Source organism: Chrysemys picta, chromosome 12, assembly GCF_011386835.1.
Source record: "Chrysemys picta bellii isolate R12L10 chromosome 12, ASM1138683v2, whole genome shotgun sequence".
Taxonomy (NCBI): Eukaryota; Metazoa; Chordata; order Testudines; family Emydidae; genus Chrysemys; species Chrysemys picta.
Window position 1 is genome coordinate 43,753,068 of NC_088802.1, and position 26,487 is coordinate 43,779,554.

Here is a 26,487-nt window from a genome sequence, read left to right on the forward strand (position 1 = left end):
GGGCAGCAGAGAATCAAGCTGCTTATATTGAGATTTTGCTCTTGTGAAAAGTGCATTTGAAACATCATGGCTGGTGGCATGTGAGGGGAGAATTCTGGCATGGTAGCATTTTACACTCGCTTTGCATGGACGTGAATGATGACCCAACATGCAGGGCTGTGAGAATCAGGCTCAACAACCCTACTGCTGCTTCCTGAGCACTCTGTGGACTAGTCAGGCCCTGCATTTGCCTACAGTGCTGCATGAGGTGGCATAGGTGGTGGAATGATCTTGGCATTTCCATGGAGATCCTCTGAAGGAAGTGACCGATGTCTGTGTTGGTTTTTATTTTTAATGTCCTGGTTCCAGTGGGGATGGACCTGTGGACCCCTACACCAAACTCTGCTGCAAGGGCTTCTGCATTGATATCCTGAAGAAGCTGGCCAAGGCCGTGAAGTTCTCCTACGACCTCTACCTGGTAACCAATGGAAAACATGGGAAGATAGTGCGTGGCATCTGGAATGGCATGATTGGCGAGGTAGGGGGACAGGTGTGACCCATTCCCACAATGCACCTTTCCTCAAGCAGGGCCATGCCTGCAATCAGTTTACCAAAATGCTTGCAGGAATGATCTGAACTAGGAGTCTCCCATTTGAGTTGGGTCAGAATTTCAGTGTTTGGAGGCAGTTTCTGTCCTTGGCCATGCTTGGGAAGGGCACAGTATGACCTGGATGATGCTGGGGCTGTAATTGTTGGCAAAGCTGGGAGTACTGCCTAATAGCCTAACATTTTGCATTATGATTGTTTTCAGTTGTTTATAACTTTTCCAAACTTTAACTGTGTGGGCTGAAATTTGGGTGTCTGCCTTATGCTGAATGTTTTTGGGGAAATTTTAGCTAAAATGGTTGAGATGTTTCAGAGATTAGGGAAAAGTACATTGTTTTGTCCAAGTTTAAAAAATTCATACTATCATTGAAGCGCTAGTGCCTGCGTGCTTTGGAGCAAGACATTTACCCTAGCATCAGTGATATGCCTTGTGCTCTTCCCATAACCTGGACCAATTTGGGTACATTTTTATTAGCCTCAAAAAAAAATCTCAGTTAGCACATGCTCACGAGAGACCTGTTCGTTTGGCAGCTAAATTCTCCAAAGATTCCATCTGTACTGAGCATGTTCCAACCTGGGGCTCCATTTCCTGCAATTGCTCCTCCCATCTGCCAGAGGCCACTGTGGTGCCAAGCACCGGAAGTGAGAGTAAGGAGACTCTCTGCACGTGCTTTCAGTGCTCCCCTGGTAGTTCCCAGGCAGTGTGGGGGAGGATGCACCTGAAGGGAATGCAGAGGGGTGGGGGGGACAATGGAGGAGTAGGATCAGAGGAGGGGTAGGAGCCAGGGTGATATGGGGTGGGGGGCAGGAGTCAATGTAGGGGAATGCATAGCAGCATGGGATGGGGGCAGGCAATGTGGGGGTGCAGGAGGTTGGATAGGAGAAGAGTGGGAGGGAAAAAGGAGGCAGGCTATGTAGTGAATGAGGCTGTTGGTAGATCCTCTGCTGTGTTTGTTGCAGACATTGGAAGGTGTGTAGTGAATGAGGCAGGGAACTGAAGGAAGAGAAAGGCTGGTCTCATGGTTAAAGCTGAATACTGGCTGGAGAACTGGATTTTGTCCCTGCCTCTCTGATGCTGGGCAAACCACTGAAACCAAAATGTTCCTAGTTGGTCATTGTACGTTCATGATTTTCTGGGTGCCCGGCAGGCCACCTGGAATCAGCTTTGCAGAAGTGCTGAGCAATCACAGCTGCAGCTGAAATAGATTGAAGCTGTGCTGTGAATATACAAATTGCTATAAAAACGCTGAGCACTCTGAAAAACCAGGCCCTAGATGTCTCAACGTGGCCACCCAAAATTAGTGGGCACTGTTGACAATTTTGGCCTTAATGTCTTTGTGCCTCCATTTCCCAGTTGTAAAATGGGGACACCACCAACACCTAATTTCCTGGGTGTGGTGAAGATACATTTATTAATGTTTGTGAAGCACTCGGGTACTATGGTGAGAACATCATAGTCATGCCCAGGAGGACATTTTGTATTCAGTATGGAGTTTGGATGGTGTGCCTGGGGCCACACGTTGAATGAGGGTAAAAAGACATATTGAATGACTACCTTTTCACTGACTGAGGCAGGAGTTTTGTGGGAAAATAGGATATGCTCACATAATCAAGCACAGTATCATAATGCATATGCACAAGGGGGCGAAATTAAGGTTGCACAGGTATCCTTAACTCTGGCATTTCCTAACTTTTAAGTGCTTGATTTTGCAACCTTAACTTTCTTTAACCTAGTATGTGTGTGTACTATTTATATTTATTGGGCCCGATTCCCTGGTATGCTCAAGCTGTTTTGCATTGATCAGCAAGGCCAAGTAGTTGTAAACCTGGCTAAAATAGATTTAAGCTGATATGTTTCACTGAAGCAGCACCAAGCAGCCAGAGCATGCTGATGCATGTGGTCTATCTTTTTTCTGGTGCAGTGAGAAAGCAGGAGGAGCTCAGAGGTGGTGGTCAGTATATTGAGGCTGCCTAATTGTATAGCTTTGCAGCCATGAGTCACTGATGTTGTGTTCTTATTAATTTCCAGAGCAGTGTTATTTTCATGTATTTTTTGTTTATTTTATTGGATACTTTTGCATTAGCAGGAAATAAGCTCCCTTTCTCCCAGACAGGTGTTATCTGAAAGAGCTGTTTGGGAATTTTTTTGTCTAAATAGTTTTGTTGGAAAATGCTGTTTTCACAAAATGGAAATTTTTTGCAAAATCACGTCAACTTCCATGAATTTTGTTTAGGAAAAATTTCTAAATGTTATGTCAAAGCTAAAATTGCATTTCAAAATGTATTTTGTTTGCTTGTTTTTCCATTTCTTTTATTATTTTGACAAGATGTCGGGACATGTCAGGCATAGTAGTGCATAATATGACATGTCCCGACATAAGGTCAAAATTATAAAAGTAATGGAAAAGCACAAACAAAATAAATGTTGAAAATGTAATACAAAATGATGGGGTCTAAATTAAGTGTTGCCACTCAGAGAGCTTAAGTCATTGTGGATAGTTCTGTGAAAACATCTGCTCAACGTGTAACGGCAGACAAAAAAAGCTAACAATGTTAGGAACTATTAAGGGACAGAAATATCATAATGCCACTATATAAATCCAGGGTACACCCACACCTTGAATACCGTGTGCAGTTCTGGTTGCACCATCTCAAAAAGATATATTAGAATTGGAACATGATTAAGGGTCTGGACCAGCTTCCATCTGGGGAGAGATTAAAAAGACTGGGACTGCTCATCTTAGAAAAGAGACAACCAAGGGGGGATATGATAGAGGGCTATAAAATCAGGACTGGTGTGGAGAAAGTGAATAAGAAAGTGTTATTGACTCCTTCACATAACACAAGAACCAGGGGTCACCCAATGAAATTAATAGTCAGTAGGTTTAAAATAAACATAAGGAAGTACTTCTTCACACAACGCCCAGTCAATCTGTGGAACTCATTGCCAGGGGATATTGTGAAGGGTTAAAAAAAAGAATTAGATAAATTCATGGAGGATAGGTCCATCAATGGCTATTAGACCAGATGATCAGGGATGCAATCCCATATTCTGGGTGTCCCTAAACTTCTGACTCCCAAAAGCTGGGACTGGACAACTGGGGATGGATCACTTGATAATTGCCATGTTCTGTTCATTCCCTCTGAAGCATCTGGCACCAGCCACGGTTGGCAGACAGGATACAGGGTTAGATGGACTATTGGTCTGACCCAGTATGGCCATTCTTATGTTCTTAATTTTAAAGCAAAACTTCAAAATTTCTGCTTCATGGGATGTTTCAAAAATATTTAGTCATTCTGATTTGGAACAAATTAATTTTTTTAAAATGTTTTGAGATTTCCTGCAAAACAGAAATTCCGGTTTTTGACCAGCTCTAGTTATTTATCTGGGGTCCGAGGTCCCTATGTACATTCAGTCCAGACTTTCACTGACTGCAGTGGACCAGGGCTTGGCCCAGTGTGTCGCAAGGCAGGAATCCAGTGAGTGGGAAGGAAGGAAGGAGGTAGTTGGGGAGTGTGAGTCTGACCTAGAGGCCAAGGACCTGAGTCTGTTGGTCCATTCCTGTGCTAAGGGCTAGGGAGGGGCAAAGGTAGCTTGTGCAGGGGCCTTGCTGCCCTGTGGTACCATTGGCTGCTCTAACTCATATGCTGTGCATCCCCTTGGGACTCCTGGCAGCAGAGGAGAGCTGTTGTGCAGTGCGCTATAACCATGCCCCCAATCTGCCCCCTACGTCTGGGAATGGTAGCAAGGCTGGCCTAGGGCCTTTATCCCAGTTCTGCAACAGCCAGGGTGGCCCTGTGGGGGCCGTATCCACCCTCTTTGTGTTGCCAGAATGGAGTCAAAGGGATGTGGGGTCGCTGAGCATCAGGCCCTGAGCTTCTTAGGGGAGAACCAATCGGGAAGGGAGGCATCTTTCCTGTGCAGCCAGTCTCTGAAGCTGGGATGGGGAAAGGGGGAGTGGGTCACCTTGGGGCTAGTCTCTCTGCCACTCAGCTAGCAAAGGGAGGTGGGATTAGACTGATGGTTAGCCATGCTGGAGCTGGGTCCCCAGTGAATTGCTGGCGTGCGGTTTTGCTCGCGTAGCTCCAGACTCACCTGGCTGCTTCCTTTGTCGTCCTCTAGGTGTACTACCAGCGAGCGGACATGGCCATAGGGTCCCTCACCATCAACGAGGAGCGGTCCGAGATTGTGGACTTCTCTGTGCCCTTTGTGGAGACCGGCATTAGTGTCATGGTGGCTAGAAGCAATGGGACAGTCTCGCCTTCTGCCTTCCTAGGTGAGCAGAGCCAACCTGGTGCCAGGGTGGATGCTTGTTCTATGCGTGGAGCTGCGGGTGAGCACGGTGCGTTCGAGGAGGGGAAAAGCATAGAGTAAAAATGGAGGGTTAAGGCAGGCCCAGCTCTGGAGTCTCGGGTGAATCTCAGTGGGTCTGGGCTTGGTGAGGCCATGGGGAGCCTAGACTACGCTCTGTGTAAATGTGGTGGCCGTGGGCCATTTTGGTACCAAGGAATGTGCCTGTCATGTGGATTCAGATGGTGAGGAGTACCCAGAAGCAAGGCTGAGCCAGAGGGGTGCTTGATTTCTCTGGGACGAGACTTACTGCTGATTCCATCAAAGGGCTGATATTCCTGTCTGGGCTCAACTCCCCTCCCCGTCATGTCGGGGTATTTCCATTCTAACCTCTCTCTTGCTAGGTAGGGGGATTGGGGGCATGCTGGACTTGTGGATTCTATTCCTGGCTATGCCACAGACTTGCTGTGTGATCTTGGGCAAGTTACTCAATCTCTCTGCCTCAGTTTCCCCATTTTGTAAAATGACTATAATGGCACCCACCCCACAGGGGCCTGGGAAGGCTGGACTAATTGTCTGATGGGGCACTTGGCGTTCTTCTGATGAAAGGTGCTATGAAAGTGCAAAGAACTGTCATTACTACCCATGCATAGGAATAGCTCTCCAAACTTTTTTTGGTGGCTGAGCTCCTTGACAGCTGCCAGATGAACTTAACATCCTGTGATTTTGATAGGACATTGGCTGTGCTGCATTTTCTGTGTAGGATCAGCAATGAAAGAGTTAACTTATGAGATGCAATTCATTTTATCTTGGCAAAGCCAAAAGTGTCCTCTGCATACAAAGTCGCTGCTTGGCCATGCATTGATTGAGAGCATCACTTTCAGTCAGTGTCAAAATGCAAGCTTAGATTCCACTTCTCCAGATTCTGACGGGTTGTGCTCATTTCCTGTATCCCATGGGCCTTCTTCTGTGTCCCTCTAGGCTCCCCCTGGAACCTAGGGGAGACTGTCTGGAGTTTAATATTGGTGTTATATTGGTGCCTGTGTTATAGGGGCTTGTAGATGGGACACTGATCGCAAGACCAGGAAACTTTGAAGTCCAATGAACCAGTGATTAAAATGGAGCAGGGTAGTTTAAGGGCTAAACTGCTATAGAGACTTTTACCACTGGTTTGACTATGGGCCAGATCAGTGGAAGTCAAAGCCCATCACTGCTGGTGGTTTTTCACTGGCCTTTGTGAAATGAATTGGTGAGTCTCAGACTAGCTCCCAGGGTATAAGGGTCCATGTCACAAAAGTCACCTCCACAAATTGGCACTGATCAGTCTCCTTGCTGATGATGTCATTACAGGCCAAGGTCTGGGCAGGCCCCAAGACTGAATTCCGTTCTTGCTCTAAGCAAATGGCTGAGGTTGTATGCAATAGTTATTTTATTAAACTGAATCAGGGACTTGTTAGGTGGAGGCCAGGCTGAGCATGCTCTTGGGGGGGGGGGGGTTCATTCCACAAATCCAGTTCTTGTCTCTTCTGCACTTGAATTTTGTAATTACGGTTAAAAAAAAAAAACTAAGATGATTTTGAAGTGCTTTCCAGAAAAATAACCTGTAAGTTTAAATAAGACAAAAGTTTGTGTGTGGATGGATGTTTAATGCTGTATGTGAGTGTGTGTGAATTTGATTAGCAGTGCATGTTGCATGTTTGTGTTTACGTGAGGATGAGTGTGTTTGCAGTTCATGTTGTGTGAGTCTGTCCCTATATGTGCATGTATGTGCACATGTGTTTCACATGTGAATAACTGGCTAGCCAGCAGTATTGTAGAAAGGGATCTAAGGGTTATAGTAGATCACCAATGGAATGAGAATCAACAGTGTGATGCAGCTGGAAAAAGGCAAATGTCGTTCTGGGGTGTATTACTGGGAACGTTGTACGAGAGACATGGGAGGTAATAGTTCTGTTATACTCGGTACTAGTGAGGCCTCAACTGGAGTACTGTGTCCAGTCTTGGGCACCACACTTTAAGAAAGATGCAAACAAATTGGATTCCAGAGAAGAGCAACAAGAATGATAAAGTTGTAGGAAACAGGACCTATTAGGAAAGGTTGAAAACATGGCCAATTCTTAGTCTTGAGAAGAGAAGGTGGAGGGGGGACCTGATAATAGTCTTCAAATATGTTAAGGGATGTTATAAAGAGGACAGTGATCAATTTTTTCTCCAAGTCCTCGGAGGGCAGGTCAAGAAGTAATCGGCTTAGTTTGCAGCAAGGGAGATTTAAGTTGGATATTCGCAAAATCTTTCTAACTATAAAGATAGTTAAATACTGGAACAGGTTACCTAGGGACGTTGTGGAATCCCTGTCATTGGAGGTTTTTAAGAACAGGTTAGACAAACACCTGTCAACGATGGTCTAGGTTTACTTAATCCTGCCTCAGCACAGGTGGTTTGCATAGATGACCTCTGGAGGTCCCTTCCAGCCCTACATTTCTATGATTCTACGTCTGTGTTTGTGTTCAGTACGTGTATGTGATATGCAGAAGTGTGTGTTGCATGCATGTGCCAGTTTGGCTCTGTGTGTGTGTAAAAGTGTGAATAAGTGTGTGTAACTATATGTTGCTACACGTATGGGTACGTCTGTGGTGATGTATTTGAGTGTGCGTGACAAAGAATTCATGTCTTCATGTTGCTGAGGGTATATTTGCTTTGTGTGTGTGTGTACATATGCACCTTTTGTATGTGAGTACCTGCTGTTAGGAAAGTGTGCGTGTGTGAACATGTGGATCGTTGGCTGCATGTGTGAACTGTTCCATATAAGTGTACATGTATGTTTGTGTGTATGTACAAGCTTGCATGTCAGTGTGTGTATGCAGAATGTCTACGAAAGGGCATGTGTAGCACAATGTGTCCGGGTATGCCTGCTTATGTTTGTGCATATGTCTGAGCTTGTCCTTGTTCTGTATGTTTGCACACATGTTGGCATAAGCCTGTATAGGCTTTGAAGGCCTCTTTAAACTGTGCGCTGTCAAGTCAAAGCCGTTCTGCTGCCAGAGGCTACGAGTGTCTCCTCCTCCCCAGAGCTTCTTGTCTCCTGTGCTGTGGGATTGCAGGAGAAATGTACAGGCTCCCCGGCACTTCATAGTAGAGTGTATCTGCTCCAGAGGGAGCCAATGTCACCACCTTCACTGGAGGACAGATAAACTCAGTACCAGGACACTGGAGTGAGCTTATGGAGACAGAGGGGCAGCAAGCCCCCCTGGCTCCGCCGCCCCTCCAGAAAAGTGTTGCTGTCCCCTAACTCCAGCCGAGTCACCCTCTCTGATTTCAGTTACTTGAAGAATCAGGCCCCTGGACTTTAATTCTCTGCAGTCTTCAGATCTGGGCCTTCTCTTCCTACTGCACAGTCATCTCACCAGCAAACGTGTGTAGGAAAGCTAAGCCCAGGGGAAGCCAGGGTCAAAGGTTCCTTCTCTCTTCTTTCCCCCCCGCTCGCCCAGCTCCCTCCACATGCTAATGAAATGCATCTGATGCCATCAGATAAAGTTTTTCTCCTCCCTGACAGGGAAGGACATGCTGACAAATGGGCCTCTGCTGCTGTATTTTGAGGGCCTGAATTAATCCCATCCTTCAGCCTGCCCTTTAACGACAGAGCTCTATCACTCTGGGTGTCTGCTGCTGTCACCCAGCAACTGCCACTGTCTCTTCCGCTTGGTCTCTCTCTGCCTTGAGTGCCTCTTTCTGTTCACACCTCTTCCTGCCTTCTTGATGTCTCTGTCCCTCTCTTAGCGTCTCCTCTTCTTTTGTGTTTGCCTGGTTCTTTCTCCACATCCCAATCTCTCCCTCTCTCTATATATCTCTGCCCTGGCTCAGTAAATTTAATAACGTATCTGATGTATTTTGTCCTTTTTTTCTGTTGGTGAATGTTTCAGCCATGAGATTGATTATTTGCAGAAATTATTCAGGAAAGAATTCTAGACAATGAGTAAATTCCAGAAAAATCAGCGTTCTCAATCTGCAGCTGGTGTGAGAGCAATTCTTCCCACGTATTGGCTTCCTGAGCTGTTTTGACTGGACATGTAGGTTACATGGCATGTTTCTGTTCCCTGACTGGATTAAAGTAACTCTTAGGATCAGGTTTTTGGAGTGAATACTCGTGATTACAACTTAAAAATGCACTTTTCACTAATGTTCTGCAATATCCACTTAAAATGTTTTGTTTCCACAAATGTTCTTGCCTGGAAGCTCATTCACTGATGAGAAAATGAACACACACAGGATGTGAACACTGTCTCTTGAATAAATGATGCATTCAAACAAATATTCATGGACAGATGTTTGCAGTGTTCACTCAGTTCTAAACTCAGCCTTGCAAGATTCTATTCCACTTAGATTAATCTTAGATTGTGAACTCCTTTTGTTCTGTCTTTGTACAGCACCTAGCACAATGGGACCCTGGTCCTTGAGTAGGGCTCCTACGTCCTATAGTAATACAAATAATAAACAATACTTAAGGCCCTACTTGAATCACAGGATGATTGTCCAAAAATTGCAGCTCAGTTGGGAGAAGCCATGGAAAATCACGGAAAACTAATAATGGACCTTATTACCGCAAATACGTTTCCACGATTTTCTGCCCTGGGCTCTCACTGTCAAATTGCAGTGGAAGCCTAATATTGCGGGATCCACAATATCACAAATGAAGTAGGGCCTTAACAATACTACTACTAATAAACATACACCTGTTCACCCGTGCTACTTGAAAACTTTCTGACAGGTGAGTAATGTCTCATTAGTTTTTCCTGTGTCACTATGTTATGATCAGGGCAGGTGAGTAGATTTTATGCCTGGGCTGGTAAATTTTCATGACTGTTTTATACGGCTGGTTTCTCTCTCTCCCAGCTGCCCTTGGCTAATTTCTCAACCTGCTTACATCAGGTCTGAATTTAGCTCTTTTTGTGAGTGAGACTCTCCCTTTTACTTCCCTCTTTCTCCCACTCTGAGTTACTTAATAAATAGCAAGACAGGAGTATTTAGCGTGTGCTCAGTCTGTAGATGAGGACACCCAGGAGCTATCGGTCATCTTTCAATGTAATCCTGATGCCCTTTAGATCCAAGGGCACTAATAGGATCACCACAAATGTATTGTGCTGGGAAGGGTATATCTGTCTCTATAGGGTCACATGATCCTGTGTGAAGCTTGAGGGGGATTTTCCCTGAGCCTCTAGGTTTGGGTCCTGCTGTATTACTCGGTGGGAGGGTCCAGTCGCCTATAGTGACACACGCATGGGACCAGATGCAGCACAACTGGAGTTGACTGCCTCCCTCTTGTCTTGCAGAGCCCTACAGCCCGGCGGTGTGGGTGATGATGTTCGTGATGTGTCTCACTGTGGTTGCCATCACCGTCTTCATGTTCGAATATTTCAGCCCCGTCGGCTACAACCAGAATCTAACCAGCGGCAAAAGTAAGTTGCTTAAAGGAACCACGAGCAAATGTTGCGCAATGGGACGGTGCCCTTTGTCACAAGCACCCTGCCCATCCTCACCCCCCACACACTTAATGCAGGCAGCTGCAGTCTGTGAGCTCTGCTTTATGAGGGGGAAGGCACCATAATAATTCCATGGGTTCTTACAGCCCCTCACGTCCTGGGGAAGCATTGGCTCATCCCAGGGTCATGTTTTCAGCCATATCCGTGGGTTACAGTGCGGGGGGGGGGGGGGGGGGGGGGACTGATTCCCAGCCTCTTTCAGCAGAGCTTCAGCCTTTGCAAAGCAGACCCCAGCCTCCATCAACTGGGGAGTGGATGAGGCCCAGCCTCTGTTATTGGGGGAGGGAGTCTTCCTTTCCTCAGCAGGGCCTCTGAGAGTCTCTTTGCCTAGCACCAGGTACCAAAACGGTACCTCCAGTGTCTTCCACTTCAACATCAACATGGGAAACTGAAAAGCCATAAAATACCCCTCCCCCTAACTGTGCACACGCTTCTGTCTTTTCCCCCATTGCTCTGCAATACAGGATGCCAGCCGGAGATTCCTCGGGCCACTTCAAGTTGACGTGGGATTTTTGCCAATGCCCATTGTGGAGATAGATTCATAAATTCCAAGGCCAGAAGGGTCCATGGTGACCATCTAGTGAATCCAATTCCTTCCAGACCTGTTGTCTGTGGCTGTCACCAGCAGGACCAATCAGCCTATTACTTTGCTGTCTGCTCTAGCTAAGAGCTCCCACATCCGAGCTAGCTGGGGAGATTTTTCTCGCATTTGTTTTGAGGAGCTGTCAGCCCCAGGCCAGGGTGCCATCTTTGCCCTTGATGAATGTTCATTAAAGCACATCCATCCTGACGGGCGCATAATGAAAATGCTTCTTGAAGCAGCATCAATGACTCCCCTGTGCACCAACACTCCAGGACCAAACCTCTCCCTGCTCTAGTTTCAGAGATCCCGGACAGTTTCTCAGCGTCAACCTTGGAGGGTTTGCCGTTCAGTCAGGGATTAGACACTGGGAGGAAAGGAGAGTGTCAGAAGGAAGCTGGTATCTACCAGGAGGGAATAGCCTAGAGCCCACAGTAAAAATACACAATCTATTTTTAGCTTTCATCTTCCAAATGAAAAAAGGCTCCAGCAGAACTCGGCCAGCCGGAACCCCGCTGCTCCATTCCTCTCACCAGAGAGCGCTGGCTTGTTCTCGAGTCTCGTGCCTCATTTCTCATTTTGTCTCCTTCTTTCCCCCTAGTTTTAATTTTTTGGTACGTTGTGTGGAGGTGGCGGGGCAGCAAAATGCATTTCCATTCCACTCTCTCCTGCAGAGAGAGGCAACCATCCAGCTATTTCCGGAGGTGAAGTCAGAAAAGCTGCTACGTAGTAGGTCTCTATGTCTCTGTGCTGAAGTCCAGTCTTGGATCCTCACCAGAAATGGGTCTGGCAGATTTCCTTCACAGCCCAGCCAGAACCTGCCTAGGCCACATACTCTGTCCTGGCAAGATTTCCTCTCTCGCACTTTCTCACCAGGACTTTGGAACAAAACAAGCACCAAAGAATCTCTACCAGGTTTTCTATAAGACTCAGTGCCTGGATGCTGCAAGGACTAGCGCTATAGCAATATCTACAACAGATCAGATGTTGGGACAGGCTCGTGCTGAGATGCTCAGTGTATGTCGGGAGAAGCTCAGTGTTCAGACTGACTCCTGTTGAGACAGAACCGGCGCTTGTTGGGACATGGCCCCGAGATATTTTAGTTTTAGGTGAACAGCCAGCTTTTAATTGGCTCCACTCAACAAAGCAGGTAGATCTTTACATTAATAGGGAATCTCTGACAGTCATTTGAAGGTCCCTGAAACACAGCCAGACTTACCTGCTCCATGTTAGGGGTAGGATGTGGGCCCAGAAAGGGTTACCTTGTTTGTGGTGTGGCTTCAGGCAATACTTCCTCTCTCCATATACCGAACCCACCAGTGAATGCAGGAATTAAGGAAGAAAAAAAAAAACTTTCCCCAAAAGCAAACCTGGGCCCACGTTGTTTGATAGTGAGTTACACGTATAAAAAGGCAGTAGCATAACTGGAAATCTCATTTATCTACAGCTCAAGGCTAAAAGCCAGGAGGAATCGTCCCTAGTTGTTTTCCAGGAAACATAAGTTGGGGCAGCAGCATGCCTGAGGTTGGAGAGCCGTGTTGTGTTTATCAAAAGGCCCAGGTTCATTCTGAGCTACCCAAAGCCTCTCTCCTTTTCTCCTCCCAGAGTCCGGCGGGCCCTCCTTCACCATTGGCAAATCTATCTGGCTGCTGTGGGCCCTGGTCTTTAATAACTCGGTGCCCATTGAGAATCCAAAAGGCACCACAAGTAAGATCATGGTGCTGATCTGGGCCTTCTTCGCAGTGATCTTCCTGGCCAGTTACACAGCTAACCTGGCAGCCTTTATGATCCAGGAGCAATATATTGACACCGTCTCTGGGCTGAGTGACAAGAAGGTGAGGAGGACTCGCAGAAAATAACCACAGTTTGGGAGGGGAAGCGTGGGGGCATAACCATGGCTGGGTATGGAACACACAGAATGAGTAGGGTAGGTATATTAGGTTAATCAAGTAAGGACTGAAGACAGCTGACCTGCTTTGCCTTCTGAACAAGTCAGGCTTCCATAGCGTGGACTGCTGGTGGATACCAGCAATAGGAGCAATGTGTAGAATCCATTAAGCGTGGTTACTGCTTACTCTGAATGTGTGTGCCTCTGTCTGACAGTCGTGACACCCCTCCGGGGCAGAGCGGGACTAGGAGCCCACGGTGTACATCCTGAACAGGAAGAATATGGTGGGATAAGTGTGCGTTGAGAGGGCGAGGTGAATGGATGAGGTTAGGGCACTATTCCAATGGTGGTTGGGTTGAAGATAAGGAGTTTAATGGAATCACAGTCTTGAGGGAGCAAGAACTGCTTTTGCCTAAGGTTGAACAGATTTGAAGGCTGAATGGTCGGAGTGTGGGGTGGAGGGGGAAGGAACAAAAAAGAGGCTGAGAGAAGTAACCTGGGAGAAACCAAGATGGAGAGCTAGCCGAGTGACCAGCAGAGAGAGACTGAAACCAAAGAGCAGAGCAGAGAGAGGGGAGCAACGTTCTAATGCAGAACCTGACTTGTGGGCCCTCTTCTCCCACCACAGCATACAAGTATTGCCCACAGAGATCAATAGGAGATGCTCGTGTGCTATGATAGAAGTGGACCCAGTAGCTCTCCTGTGTGTCCCTTTCTCCTCCCCACTAAGCCAGGCTCTTGCTAACAGAGCACAGGCAGGTCTCCAGCTAGGAACACCTATTAATAAATCTAATGCCTTTGGGGGGCAAGTGCCAGGAAATAGGGTTCCTGCACTCAATGGCTAGGGTTTGTGGGACTAAGGGTCACGAGGCCTGGGTTTGATTCCCAGCTCTCCCATGGACTTGTTCCACCTTGGCCAAATCGAACCAATTTTGACAAAGTGGGAAACTTTTTGTGGCAGCATCATCCCACTTTTCAGCCAGTGCTGGTGCTGATACAGGTTGACGGTGACAAGGTGGGAATAGATAGAAGGGGTAGAAATGGGGTGGAAGCTGGGCTCAAGGTGAGGGTGAAAACAGAGCCTGGGTCTATCACTGGGCTAAGGAGAAAATCCAGGAGGAGGCCTGGAGTGCAGTGCTGGGCCTGTTTGTTGGACCAGGCAATTGATTGTTGTTCGTGGTGATTGCCGTTCTAGTTCCAACGGCCCCAGGAGCAGTATCCCCCATTCCGCTTCGGCACCGTTCCCAACGGCAGCACGGAGAGGAACATTCGGAGCAACTATCCAGATATGCACACGCACATGGTGAAATACAACCAGCGCTCGGTGGAAGATGCCCTGACCAGCCTCAAAATGGGGTATGTCTCCCTTTAAGAGCAACTTTTCTGAAACAGGAGTGTGCCTCCATAGCTGGAGTGTGCGTAGGCTTCTACCCCCAAAATGCCTGGGGTGGGGCAGGAAGGGGCCGTCATCCCGTATTTACGTTATCAGAAACGTGGGGGGATGGAGATGAAGTCAGATCAACATGCCTGACTTTAGGAGACTACTCCAGGTAAGAGCTCCCACCACCTAACAAGCATACAGGGCCAGGTCCTCCACTGCTGTGAGGGGGGTGTAGCACCATAGAAGTAAAGAAGGAGCTGTCCCAAGATCTCCGTCTGGCACCTGGTGCGTGTGCGTTTTCGATAGTGAATCAAGTAATTTAAGAATGCCTCATCCTCTTGCACGATAGCCTTTAGCTTTCAAAGGGGATGAGTGGGTAGGAACTAGGGAGTGAGAGAGAGAGAGACAGATTGTCCCTGCAGAGAGCATCAGGTAAGAAATCCACCCTCTCTTTGGGTATCTCCTGAGTACATATTCCCTCCCAGCACTACCATCTTCCAGATGAGAGGGCAGACTGAGGTCCTGACCGCTTGTGGTCCTTACTGAGCCTATGGCACTTCTCATGAGCACAGGCGTGTTAACAACTGTATCCTGCTGCTGCCAAATTTTAGCTCAGGCTTGTCTACACAGCGGCACAGCTGCACCACTTTAGTGCTTCAGTGCAGACACCACCTATGCCAAGATGCGGGGTTCTCCCATCAGTGTAGGTGATCCACTTCCACAAGAGGCAATAGCTAGGTCGAGAGAAGAAGTCTTCTATTGACCTAGCACTGTCTACACAGGGACTTTGGTCAGATGAATTATGCTGCTCAGGGGTGTGGTTTTTTTACACCCCTGACCGACCTAGTTAAACTGACCTAATTTTCTAGTGTAGACCAGGCCTCTGCTGGTTACAGGCTGTTGACCTGAGGATATGCCTATATCCAGTCAGAGGTGTGACTGCAGCACATGTAGACACACCCAAGGTAACTTTGATCTATCTCCCTTGAATAACAATAGCAGTGAAGCCATGGCAGAATGGACTGTACAAGCCTGCCTAGACCCTGGGTATGTAACTCTCGCAGGTAGCCCATGCTGTCGCCCTTACTCCCACAGCTTCATTATGATTGTTCTTCAAACTAGCCAGATCAAAGCTAGCGGGGGTATGTCTACACATACTGCCGTCATATCTCTGATTGCAGTGTAGACATCCCCTAGATCACCTCTTCAATTTCAATGGAGGACAGGGTTTTTTCCCTTCATTTTGTGTCCTTAATTGTTGTGAGTGTTGCTATGTGATGTTAAACAGCTGCCACCTTTTACCTCAGAGGTGGCTGCCTTTCAGTGGTGTGCAAAGTGATCTTTATAGATATGTCACTGCCTTTAAAATGATATTGGCCTGAGGAAAGCATTTTGTTGAGAGTAGCCTTCTCCCATGTGGGGCATTTGGAGCCAAAACTCTAGTTGAGTCTGGGCTTGTTGACCATTTAGCTGCTGAGCCTCAATACCGTTAGCTGCTCCTCCTTGTTTAGAAAGGGAAGCGTCCCAGTTTCCTCCCCGGGTGTCTGACATGAGATGCTGAATCCAAAGCCCCTGTGGATACTCTGTTTCCTCCCTTCCCGGTATCTCCTCACCCTTTCCCTTCCCCAGCCACTCCTTTCCCATCTCCTCTGTTGCTGTCCTTGCCCTGAACTCTCTGTTTGGTTCCAGGAAGCTGGACGCCTTTATCTACGATGCTGCTGTGCTGAATTACATGGCCGGCAAGGACGAGGGCTGCAAGCTGGTGACCATTGGCAGCGGGAAGGTCTTTGCTACCACCGGCTATGGCATTGCTCTGCAGAAGGATTCCAAGTGGAAGAGGCCAATTGACTTGGCCCTTCTGCAGTTCCTGGGAGATGGTGGGTATTTCTTTCCCCGCTTAGCACCGGGGAGCGGTGTCACTCCTCTGACTGGGTGACAGTGTTAGCCTAGCCCTTCCCTTCTTGCATTTCTTTCCTTGCAAAGCTGGGGAAACAGCGTTACCCAAGAATCAGACACGCACAAAGGTGGCTCTCCTATCTCTCACCTTCCCTTACTTATTTACTCTTCCCTTTTCCTCTCCTTTCTCTCTCTGGCACAAACATGCTGCTGTTTTATTTAAAAATGTATTTATCCATTAAAACTGGAAGAGGATCAGACACTCCATCAAAACCAGCACTTACGTTGCGAATTAACCCAGACATCTAGGGCTCCATCCCTGTAATCTAGGGGCCAGATCCTCAGCTGGTGTAAATGTATACCAGCTGGGAATCCTGGCCCTAGCTTTCTCCTCCACCTGCCACATGGAAGTCATCTATGGCACGCAGCTTTGAATCTCTTGGTCTCCTGGTACCTTAAGGAGCCCCGGCTGGACTCTGTGTAGTCAAGCAATCAATCTGTGGTCTGAGCGGTGCATTAGGGGAAGCATCAAGAAGTATTCAGAGAGCTGTTCTTCTCTGTCAGGTTGTTTGTGGTTAACATTCAATTGGGCCCAGCCTCTCCTGGACGTTATCTCTCTGCAATCTCTCTCTTCCCGCTAATAGGCAATAAAACTCTCCTGGCAGCTTTGAGACCTTAAGTGATCTGTGTGCAAAGTATAAAGGCGTGCAGGGGAGAGGAACGGGATGTTCAGGAGTAAAACGTAACGGAGGAGAGGGGGAAAGAGGCAGATCAGGACAGAGGAAGAGAATTATGGGGAGAAAAGAGATGGGTGTGGAGGGGAAGAAATCAAGGAGTCAGAAAAAGGCTATCACACGTTCAAATCTAGGAGAGTTCGGTGAAGGCACAAACCGGGGAGAAATCCTAAAGGCTGACTAGAGGAGAATTCTATTAATAACTTCTGGGACGCAGTGGATTTCTTTTCTACTCCTAAAACAATGTAGACATTAGACTGTGAAGTGAGGGGGTCGGTGCCTCATGCTGCAAGGGCACAGGATGCATCTGGCTAGAATCTCAGTCTGTCCCTGTGTGTGTAATTGTTTCCCAGGGGAAACCCAGAAACTGGAGACCGTCTGGCTGTCGGGGATCTGCCAGAATGAGAAGAATGAGGTGATGAGCAGCAAGCTAGACATTGACAACATGGCCGGGGTCTTCTACATGCTGTTGGTGGCCATGGGGTTGAGCCTGCTGGTCTTTGCCTGGGAGCACCTGGTGTACTGGAAACTGCGCCACTCTGTCCCCAAGTCGCACAAACTTGACTTCCTTCTGGCCATAAGCAGGGTAAGTGCCTTCCCCACACGTTTCCACTACGTGGCCATGTTCCCCCCAAGTCGCTCTTTATTGAGCTTATTTATTCAGGAGGGGCTAGTTTGTCACCAGGAGCAAGGGCTGAGTGGGTGTCTGGTAATGGGATGCTGAATATTTTGCCTCCAGGCTACTGATCAGAATATGGTCCTGATGAGTAACCAAAAGCTGCCAACGTCTGCTGGCTCTTTGGGGGCTGCGTGAGCGGGATATGTGGGCTCGGTTCTGCTCCTTGGGGATAACACTCTGAATCAAAGATCCACTTTCACAACTGGCCCAAGGACTGACTGGGCCTGGCCTCTCCCCCTTAGAGATGTCCTTCCAGATCAAGTCAGAGGCACATTGCTGGGGCAGGAGGGAGGAAGCTTGTGCTTCCCACAGTGTCTGTGTTCTGTGGATAAAAACAAGCCTCTTGTCTGAATGGCTGCGGGGTTCTCTGGTGGGAGCCTTTTCCCAGCCCTAAATTCACATGAAACAATCGAGCACCAATTAAAAGCGCACCAAGGAAATGAATAATGAATGGATGCGCCAGTCCCTGGCCTTGTCACTTTCACATTCCTAAGCCAAGATAGCTTATCGCACGTGAAATGCCTTGAGTTTAGTATATGGCTCGTGCTCCAACAAGCCCTCACCTCATCTGGTGTGAAACCAAAGTTAATGGGGATGCTGTTCAAAGCGAGGCTGGTGAGTGAGTGAGAGAACTGAGGGAAAGACTAAGGTCTGGGTTTCTCTAGGCAGGAGGAAGACATCGTGGAGACATGCTTGTTGGCTAGGCCTGGGGATGGATGGTGTTCTGCCCTCAAGTTCCACTGCTGATCAAAGTGCTTGTTCTGGGGATGAGTACACTGGGTCACTAGTGGGAGGAAACTATTCTAAAAAGGGAAGATGTTTGGAATCAGGGTATTTGGAAGTAATACAGAGATCTTTGCACAGTAGACAATACTCCTGGCCCACAGCAATGTGACCTCAGGCCAGTCCTGGGCTGCTCTCCATCTCAACTATGGGTGTTTATCATTGTTCTGTAATTTATCCACTTTATCCTGCATGAACATGGAGCTTGTACATGAGGGATTGCCCTGGGTCATCCCTTCCAAGGACCCAAGATGCACTGATTTATCATTCTTCACCTCCCTCCCTGTGCCCCCTGCACTCAGGGTTGCTCTGCCCACTTTCTCTCTCTCTCTCTCTGCTTTTCAGGGCATTTATAGCTGTTTCAATGGAGTCCAGAATCTGGAGAGCCCTGTTCGTGTTCGCACTCCCGATGTCACCGCTAACTCTGCCCAAGTCAACGTGCTGAAGATGCTGCAGGCTGCCAAGGACATGGTGTCAACAGCCACTGTTGGGAGCTCCCTTGAGAATGCCACGCGCACCATCGAGAACTGGACGAACCGGAGCGAAAACCTCCAGACCACGTTCTCCCTTAGAACTCCTCAGCTTGTTGTCCAGAACACCAGTGTGTCCAACAGGCCACCCTACTCCTCCAATATGGCCACAACAGAGAAGCTGGGGCGGGACTGTGCCCAGAGGGCTGTTCCACCACCCATCTCTGCTCCCCAACAGCCCTTTGTGGACTCTAGGCTGCCAGCTAATGAAAACTGGAGGGTGGTAAATGAGCAACCTCCAATACTTCACCCCTTAAAGTTTAGAGGAAGCTATTCTGGGGATAAAGTTCTTCCAGGTTCCACCGTGGGTGGCTTTCCGCACCTCCTGGTGAGGACCATGCCTCCATCCCATTTCGGGAGCCACGTGCCCCTGGGAAACCATCTTAGCACTCCCCTCTCACCACTGAAAACTCAAAGGGAGCTTCCCCTCCCAGACATCTACAAAGAGCACAAGCGCCCTGTTTCCAGGGGAGAGGAAAAGGAGAAGCTCCCACCAAATGTTCACCTGGTGTATGGGGAAGGAGGACACGGGGGCCCAGCCCAGCTGGCAAAGCTGTTCTCCACTTCCGAGAAGAGCCCTTTCTTGCCTCCTGACTGCATGCACAGCTCCTTCTCAAAAGCCGACAGGCCTTGCAGACCTTTAGTTACTGTGTTCAAGGAACCGGAACCAGTGGAGCTACCTCTTCTGGGCAAGGAGAAGCCGAACAGGAGAGCCAGCCTGCTGAGGTCTGCCTGGGAGCAGAATGAGAAACACCATTCCCTAGGCATCCGGAGATACGACGGCAAGTCTTCCGCCCGAGGAGATGTGCCAGATCTCTTCCCCAAAGCCGGTGTGGCGCTGAGGCAGACACCAATGTACTATCCCACTGAAGCCCTCAGGCCCAGTGCTATGTGCAACAGAAAACGCGTGGAGGCAAACTCCAGGCTCCCTTGGAAAGGACAGCGGCTCCTGCACTCTCAGGCGGCAAGGCTGCCCTCTTACGGGGAGGCATGCCTGCAGAATGCCACCGGCGTGCACCGGGCCTCCTCCACTGTGGTGCACAAACAGTACGCCTACATGAACTCCTATACGAACCTGCCCATGTACTTGGGGCGGCTTTACCAGGGGCCTCCCCCGCTCTGCGAACACTCCAGGACCAGCCAGCGCTGTGTCAGTCGGGCTCCCTGGGCACCCAGGAGCAGGGACTACTTGGTCCAAGAGGACAGCCGGAGGACCATGTACTTTGACAGCATGTACAGAGACTGTACAGAGCGAAGCAGAGCAGAGCCGTCCTTCCTCCAGATGGTCAATACGGAGAGGAGGGACCTCCTGGCAGCCCAGAGAATGAACAGTCCTTACGCTGCCCGGTCCTGGAGACGAATCTCTAGCCTAGAGTCCGAGGTGTGAGGGTACAGAGGGGGGCAGGGTTAGGGCTATCGTTACTTGGCCTATATCCATGTTACTGCTGTCACACACCATCTGGAGATAACCACTTCAGGTGGAACTCTTGGGGATTGATCCCATAAGGGAGACTCTAAAATCTCAGTCCATGAATTTCCCCTGCTCTTTGGCACCAGCCAGAAGATCTTTTCCCATTTCCTCAGCTACTGACGGAACAAAAAAATAATAAAGCAGCAGCTATTTGATACGGGGCACAAATCTAACTGTAGAAGGCACTTTAATGTGTGAATTCTGAAGTCTTCCATTGCTGGGCACTGGGACTTAACACGGGCAGTGCGATGCTCTTGGTTGTGTCTTGTCCAATTGAAATGCTCAGTCATATGTGGCTATAGCTATAAAGTATCCAGTACAATGTCAATCATTTATTTTTGGTTCCAGTTAACTGGGGGCGCATGCCCACAGCTCTGCTCTCTGTGGAAAAAATGGGGACATCTTCCAGCCCTGCTCTCCACCCCCCAACTGTGACGGTCACAGCTTGAAATGGTCTGCTAATGAATGGGGACCACACCAGGGCCAGGAACACCCCCCTTTCTTAGGATAGTTTCAATAGTTTTCTTCACATTTTGGTTTCTTAAAGCGAGAACTCACAAGGCCATGCCCAGGTCATTAAAGAGATGTTTTAAATCTTATTTCTCTAATTCTGCCATCATTCTGAACCAAACTCAGGGTCATTTTTGCCAAGGTTTCTATTGCTATCTAACATGCAGAGAGCCGCCTTGTCATCCGGGAGGCCTGCAACTGGTTAAGTAAATGTCAGATTCTCAGCTTGTGCAAATCAGCTGAGCTCTAGTGAAATTGGTGGATTTACACTGATTTTACTCATGCACACAAGCTGAGGATTCAACTAGAATCCTGCACTTGAGTCTCTCCAGCCCGGCCCTGGGGCCTGCACCTACCTCCACTGACTTCAGGAGCAGGGACCAAGTCTCTGGTTTCCTGTGGGGAGGGTGTGTGTGAAATGGTAACTGGGATACAAGGTGGTAGCCGTCCAACAGGAAGCTGTGCCAGAGGCGCTGTCTTTGAGTTGTCAGGGGGAGCTCAACCCCCGCTCCACTCCAGGTCCCACCCCCCACTCCACCCTACCTCTTCCTGCCCCTGCGCTGCCCGCCTCCCCCACCGAGCATGCCCCGCCCTGGCTCCTCTCCTGCACTCCACAGAACAGCTGATCACCGGTGGGCAGGAGGTGCTGGGGGAGGAGCTAATGCGGGGGTGGCTGCCGGGCTGTGTGCGCTCCACCCCCGTAGCACCCATGGAGTCAGCACCTATGGTGTGCAATCGTGTTGCTGGCTGCTACTTGCCAGATCTGGGCTCACTTGGTAAATATGCAATGAGGGGAACTCCTCTGGAGATGCTACACTCCCTGATGGGTTTTTAACTCGGTGTAAATCCTCACAGGCACAGTCTATTTGCCCATGTTTGGTTAACACGATAATTCAATCCAGCCACTGCCTGGCCTTTTTGATGCGAGGAGAGTGGAGCTGTTGAATAGAAATCAGGAGAAGTGTATTTAATTTAACTCCAGCGTGTTTAGAAAAAGCCCTTTGCTATTCTGTATCTTATTTCTATTAACTCCCTTGTGTTCAGTCACTTGGTCTCATTATAGTCACAGCAGGATCAAAGGCCTCCGGAGGAGACATCACCTACCTGCTAATTTTTCATTTACTGTCACAAGCTAGCCAGGGGTTGGCGTGACTAATGTGTTTCCTCATTTGCCTTCTCTCGCTGAGCTGCCACCTCTCCCGGCTCTGGCAAAAGAACAGTGAGGTGTTTTGTGCAGAGAGAGATCACAGCTGCTGCCCTGCCCAGGGGCTGCTGCGGGAGTGAAGATGCTTCAGGCCTAGTCTCATCCCTGCCTCTGGATGGCTCATGTACTAACCTCAAATGTTGTATCTACAGCGACTAGCAGGCAGGGTTCCTAGCACAGCAACTGCACAAGGAGCCCAACTCATCTTCCTGGACATAATAAATGCAGTTACTACTTAACCCTCTTCAACACTAGATCTTGGTGCCTTTTCCTGGACAGAGCGGTGAGGTGTCATAACAAGTCACTGGCAGAGGTGGGAATAGAACCCAGGCGTCCTAGTTCCCCACCCCTCCACTAGAGTGCAGCTGCTTTCAAAAACTTGGGGAACATTCAGAATCACACCAATTTATTTTTCTCTTGCTGGTCTGTCTGTCAGGTAAAGGGAACGGTACGGAATCTTTCCCCTAAAGGGGTGTGGCTTGATGTCTGCATGGGCGGAGGTGGGCTTTTTTTATGCCATGCATCAGTGTGGGCATGTGCCGTCTCAGCAAGGGCTTTACAGAGCCCCTGTCAGGAAAGCAAGCCTACCCCCCCTTCTCCAGTAAACACAAGTGTCAAAATGCCTGGGTAGCGACTGAGAGCATGTGGGCCCTGCACTTGTTCTCCTACCTGAGGCTACGGCCAGTTAAATACAACAAAATGAAATCCCAGGGAACTAATGTGCAAACAAATAAAATGCTGTGAAGGAAAAGTACAGGATTAATATGAGCCTCTGGGACTTATGGGACATGAAATTAAATCATCATCACTGAAAATTTAACTTTGGCTGGGGCAGGAGGGCAGAGGGCATGAGCTCTGCCTGTTCTAGCCTACGTTCTTTTCTCCAGGCCATGCTGCACTGCCTGTGCTCCCTCCCCTACGACCTGAAACAGGAGCAACTAGCACTTAATTATCTGCCCTTGGGAACAGCTACTGAGCCATAAGAAGGTAAACACACACCCACACACACTAAAGCCAAGAGGAGACGTTCTGGTTGGTATTGTTTGCTAGGTTCCCAAGCAGAGCTGTTGTCTCCCTGCCAGATCACCCCACCGTCCTCCCAGAAGCAGTCGCTGGAGTCTTCTGACCTGAAACTGCCGACGTTTCATTTCTTTCGTTAAAAATCAATTGCGCTGGGGGTTGCAGCCAGCTGAAGTGGTTATTTGTACTGGCCACTCAAGGTTCTTTTCCTGGGCAAGGGCACAAGTGTGCAGAGCTGCTTGGGCAAGGCGGAGGGAAAAAGGGTAGGAGCGCCTGAGTGAACCTCTGCCCCTACTGAAGTGACTGACCAAACCCCGCTAGTGGTGGGATTCGCTCTGGCTTCCGAATTTTTTTAAAGTGCATGTGGTGCTGGAGAGAAGTTAGAGCCCTGCTGCCTGTGGGCCGATCCTTACCTATGCTATTGCCCTGGGACCATAGAAAAGGTGTCATTGACCCCTTGAGAATACTCTTGGGCCAGAAGGCTCTGCCAGGCGGGGGCAGAGCAGGAGCATGACAGGAATATGCTGTGCTGTTACTATTATCTCCTGCCCGGGGCCCTGGGAAGCAGAGTAAGCAAGAGCAGCCGTGAGGGCCTGGTCACAGGATCGAGGGACCACCAAGGTCTCTTAAAGATGCTTTTCTCCTGTTCCTGGGTGAGAGAGGAGAGCAGAATAACCGTGAATCACTCCCTGCAGTTCTGTTGCCCCTTAGAACAAGTTGACCATAAGCACCCTCTACTCTGCTGATGGGCCATTGTCCTGCCCTGAAGGGACATCCACCAAGCTATGCTCCTTCATGCCTTGGCCTCTGGTGAAACCACCCACCAGAGCCATGGCAGGGTCTGGCCCTGGGAGCTGTGGACACATGGGAATGGGAGTGACAGCACTTTGTTTCTGTACGTGGTACAAAGGAGAACCTGTGGTAGGTGCTGTGCTATGAAAGGTGATCAACCAGGCAGCAGCTGGTAATCAGTCACAGGTATAGAATGTAAGACCAGAATGGACCATCAGCTCATCTAGTCTGACCGCCTGGTCAGACACTAAACAGGCCACTAAACCTCACCTAGCATCTGCACACTAAACCCAACAACCAAACCTAGACCACAGCAGACTAGCCGATTCAGTGCCATAGGGCGAGAGCAGGCTGGAGTAAGGTACATCAGTGGGTGAGGCCCCTGCCTAGGAAGGGAAATGGTTAGGTGAGCTATATCCAGACATGTCTGCAAATGACCCACATGCTGCAGAGGAAGGTGAAAAGCCCCCTAATTCATCCCAAGTATGTGAACAAGAACCAGCCAGTCAAGCACCTGAGAGAGACACTGCTTGGTGCCATCTTGGAGCAATGGTCTGCATTGTCCAATGTCTCATATCCAGCCGGGGCCACCCCTGATGCTTCAGAAGGAGACAAAAAAGAAAACAAAAAACACAGAGTCCATGAGGAGGGCACCCTTCTGACCACTGCGGGTGGCCAGCTGAAGCCATGAGCTTCTGGGAATGTCAGCCATAAGGCTAGGGCTGCCTGACAGAGAGGAGAAAAAGGGAAAGAGGGAACTGGATACGCAAAAGGGGCCAGGGAAGGGCACAATACCAAAGCCCCCACAACACCACCACTCACACCTTTGAGAAGGCAACTTTAAGAGCGTCAGAGAATGAGAGGAACAGAACTGGAGCTCACGCTATAGGGCCAGTTACACCCTAAGGAGCGAGTGGTTTATCTTGTTTAGGACACACCACTGCAATCCCTAAAAAGCAGGTGCTGTTGCAGCACCTCTCCCCACCTGGATGAGGCTCGAGACTGTCTCTAAAAACCCCAGCTCCCCAACCTGGCACACCTTAGTCACTCTGACCCACTAGCGGCAGCCAGCCTGAAGAAGAAGAAGACCGGCCAGGAGAGAACAGGACTGCGGCACTAGCCAGCACATTGCTGCTGCTGGTAAGCGCGAGGCGCTGCTGGACACCCGGCTGAGAGGGAATTATGATAAGCAAATCTTGTGGGCACAAGGGCAAGGGTTGTCGTGGCAGTGTCGTCATCCGATAAGTAAGATGCCAGTCTGAACAGCTTATAATAAACTGTGTGTCAGGCTGACGCATGGCGGCTTTACAGGGCTAGGCCATGGCGCTGTTAAGGGGTCTATTGCTAGCCGGCTTGCGTGAGCCGGCCTTACCAAAATGAGTCACGCTACCGAAGGCACTGGCCTACTCCCATGAGTAAAGGTAGCAGGCCCACTTCCTGCGCGTGCGTCCTGTCAGCGAGCAGGGCTCTGAGGCAAGCACGTGCAGCTTCAGAACAGTGAGCTGTACACAATAACAGGCGCGTGTTTGCATCCAGCTGGCACTATTGGTCACTCAGTCCTCCAGGGCCCACAGGGCAGGAGCTCGCCAGTATGCGGGGGCTAGTTCAATCACTGTAGGCAACCATCGCTGAGGACTGTTCTATGTGAGTGCCCTTGACCCACTGCTGGGCAGGCCAAGACACACCAGCAATACAGTTGTCTACATCACAGCCCACAGTCGGCTGCATCCAAAGCTGTAGCACAGCCCAGCAGTACGAAGGATATGGCTACAGTGCCATTAGACACCTGCCGCTGGCCCGCGCAGGTTTTGGAGACCTGGCGACAGGGGTGACAGTTCTGCCTAAAAGTGGGGGGGAAACCATGAGGCCCCACCCCTGCCCATCCTCTTCCCCCCAAGACCCCCGACCAAGCTGGAAGCTGGAGCCGGGCCGGGGAGCCCGGGCTCCTCCATCTGCCCCAGGTGAGGTGGGGGGGGCCTGAGAGCACCCCCCCCCCAGCCCTCCCAGGCTCTCCTCCCAGGGCAGATAGAGGGTCCGTGGTGCCCCACAGCTGCCTGCATGGCTCTTACCCCCACCCCGGCTTCAGCTTCTGGTGTGGCCTGGTCTGCCCTGGAGGGAGCGGGTCGGGTGGGGGGGGTTTCAGGGGCTGAAGAGCCACAGCCGGGCCATGGGTAAGAGCCGCCCAGGCAGCTGTGGGGAGCTGTGGACCCTCCATCTCCCATGGGCAGAGGACCCCGGGGGATGGGGACATGGTCCAGGGGCTGCTCTCGGGCCCCACCCTGCGGGCAGATGGTGGGGCCATGGCTCCCCACAGCTGCCTGGGTCACTCTTACCAAGGCCAGACTCCAGCTTCGGGCCTGGTGGTGGCAGCACCCCGGGGCGGAGGGGGCTGCGCCCATGGTGAAAAGTGGACAGGACGGGCCCTTCCATGGTCAAAATGGGAGCCATGGCCTCATGGCGCTCCACCCACCCCTGTTCCAGCACCCCTGCCTGGAGAAGGCCTATGACCGTGTTCCCGGAGATGTCGTGTGGGACGTACTGCAGGACTGTGGGGTGCCGCTTTTGCATGCTAACTGGTCCCTCTAGTCCTGGAAGGAGAGGTGTGT

At 49.6% G+C, this 26,487-nt stretch overlaps 1 protein-coding gene across 4 annotated transcripts in view; it reads left to right on the forward strand.

The window, feature by feature from the left end:
- The window catches only part of GRIN2C (glutamate ionotropic receptor NMDA type subunit 2C), a 49,702-nt gene extending 27,271 nt beyond the window's left edge, over positions 1 to 22,431 (forward strand). For 3 of the 4 annotated variants that reach the window (XM_065562774.1, XM_065562776.1, XM_042841094.2), the window contains 8 exons: positions 349 to 517; positions 4,709 to 4,862; positions 10,204 to 10,329; positions 12,599 to 12,828; positions 14,077 to 14,237; positions 15,952 to 16,139; positions 17,246 to 17,478; positions 18,700 to 22,431. In XM_065562774.1, coding sequence (XP_065418846.1) covers positions 349 to 517; positions 4,709 to 4,862; positions 10,204 to 10,329; positions 12,599 to 12,828; positions 14,077 to 14,237; positions 15,952 to 16,139; positions 17,246 to 17,478; positions 18,700 to 20,271 — 2,833 coding nt within the window. In that variant the 3' untranslated portion in view covers positions 20,272 to 22,431. The remainder of the gene's footprint in view (positions 1 to 348; positions 518 to 4,708; positions 4,863 to 10,203; positions 10,330 to 12,598; positions 12,829 to 14,076; positions 14,238 to 15,951; positions 16,140 to 17,245; positions 17,479 to 18,699) is intronic. The other variant, XM_065562775.1, reaches the window with a different exon arrangement.
- The last annotated feature ends 4,056 nt before the right edge of the window (positions 22,432 to 26,487 follow it).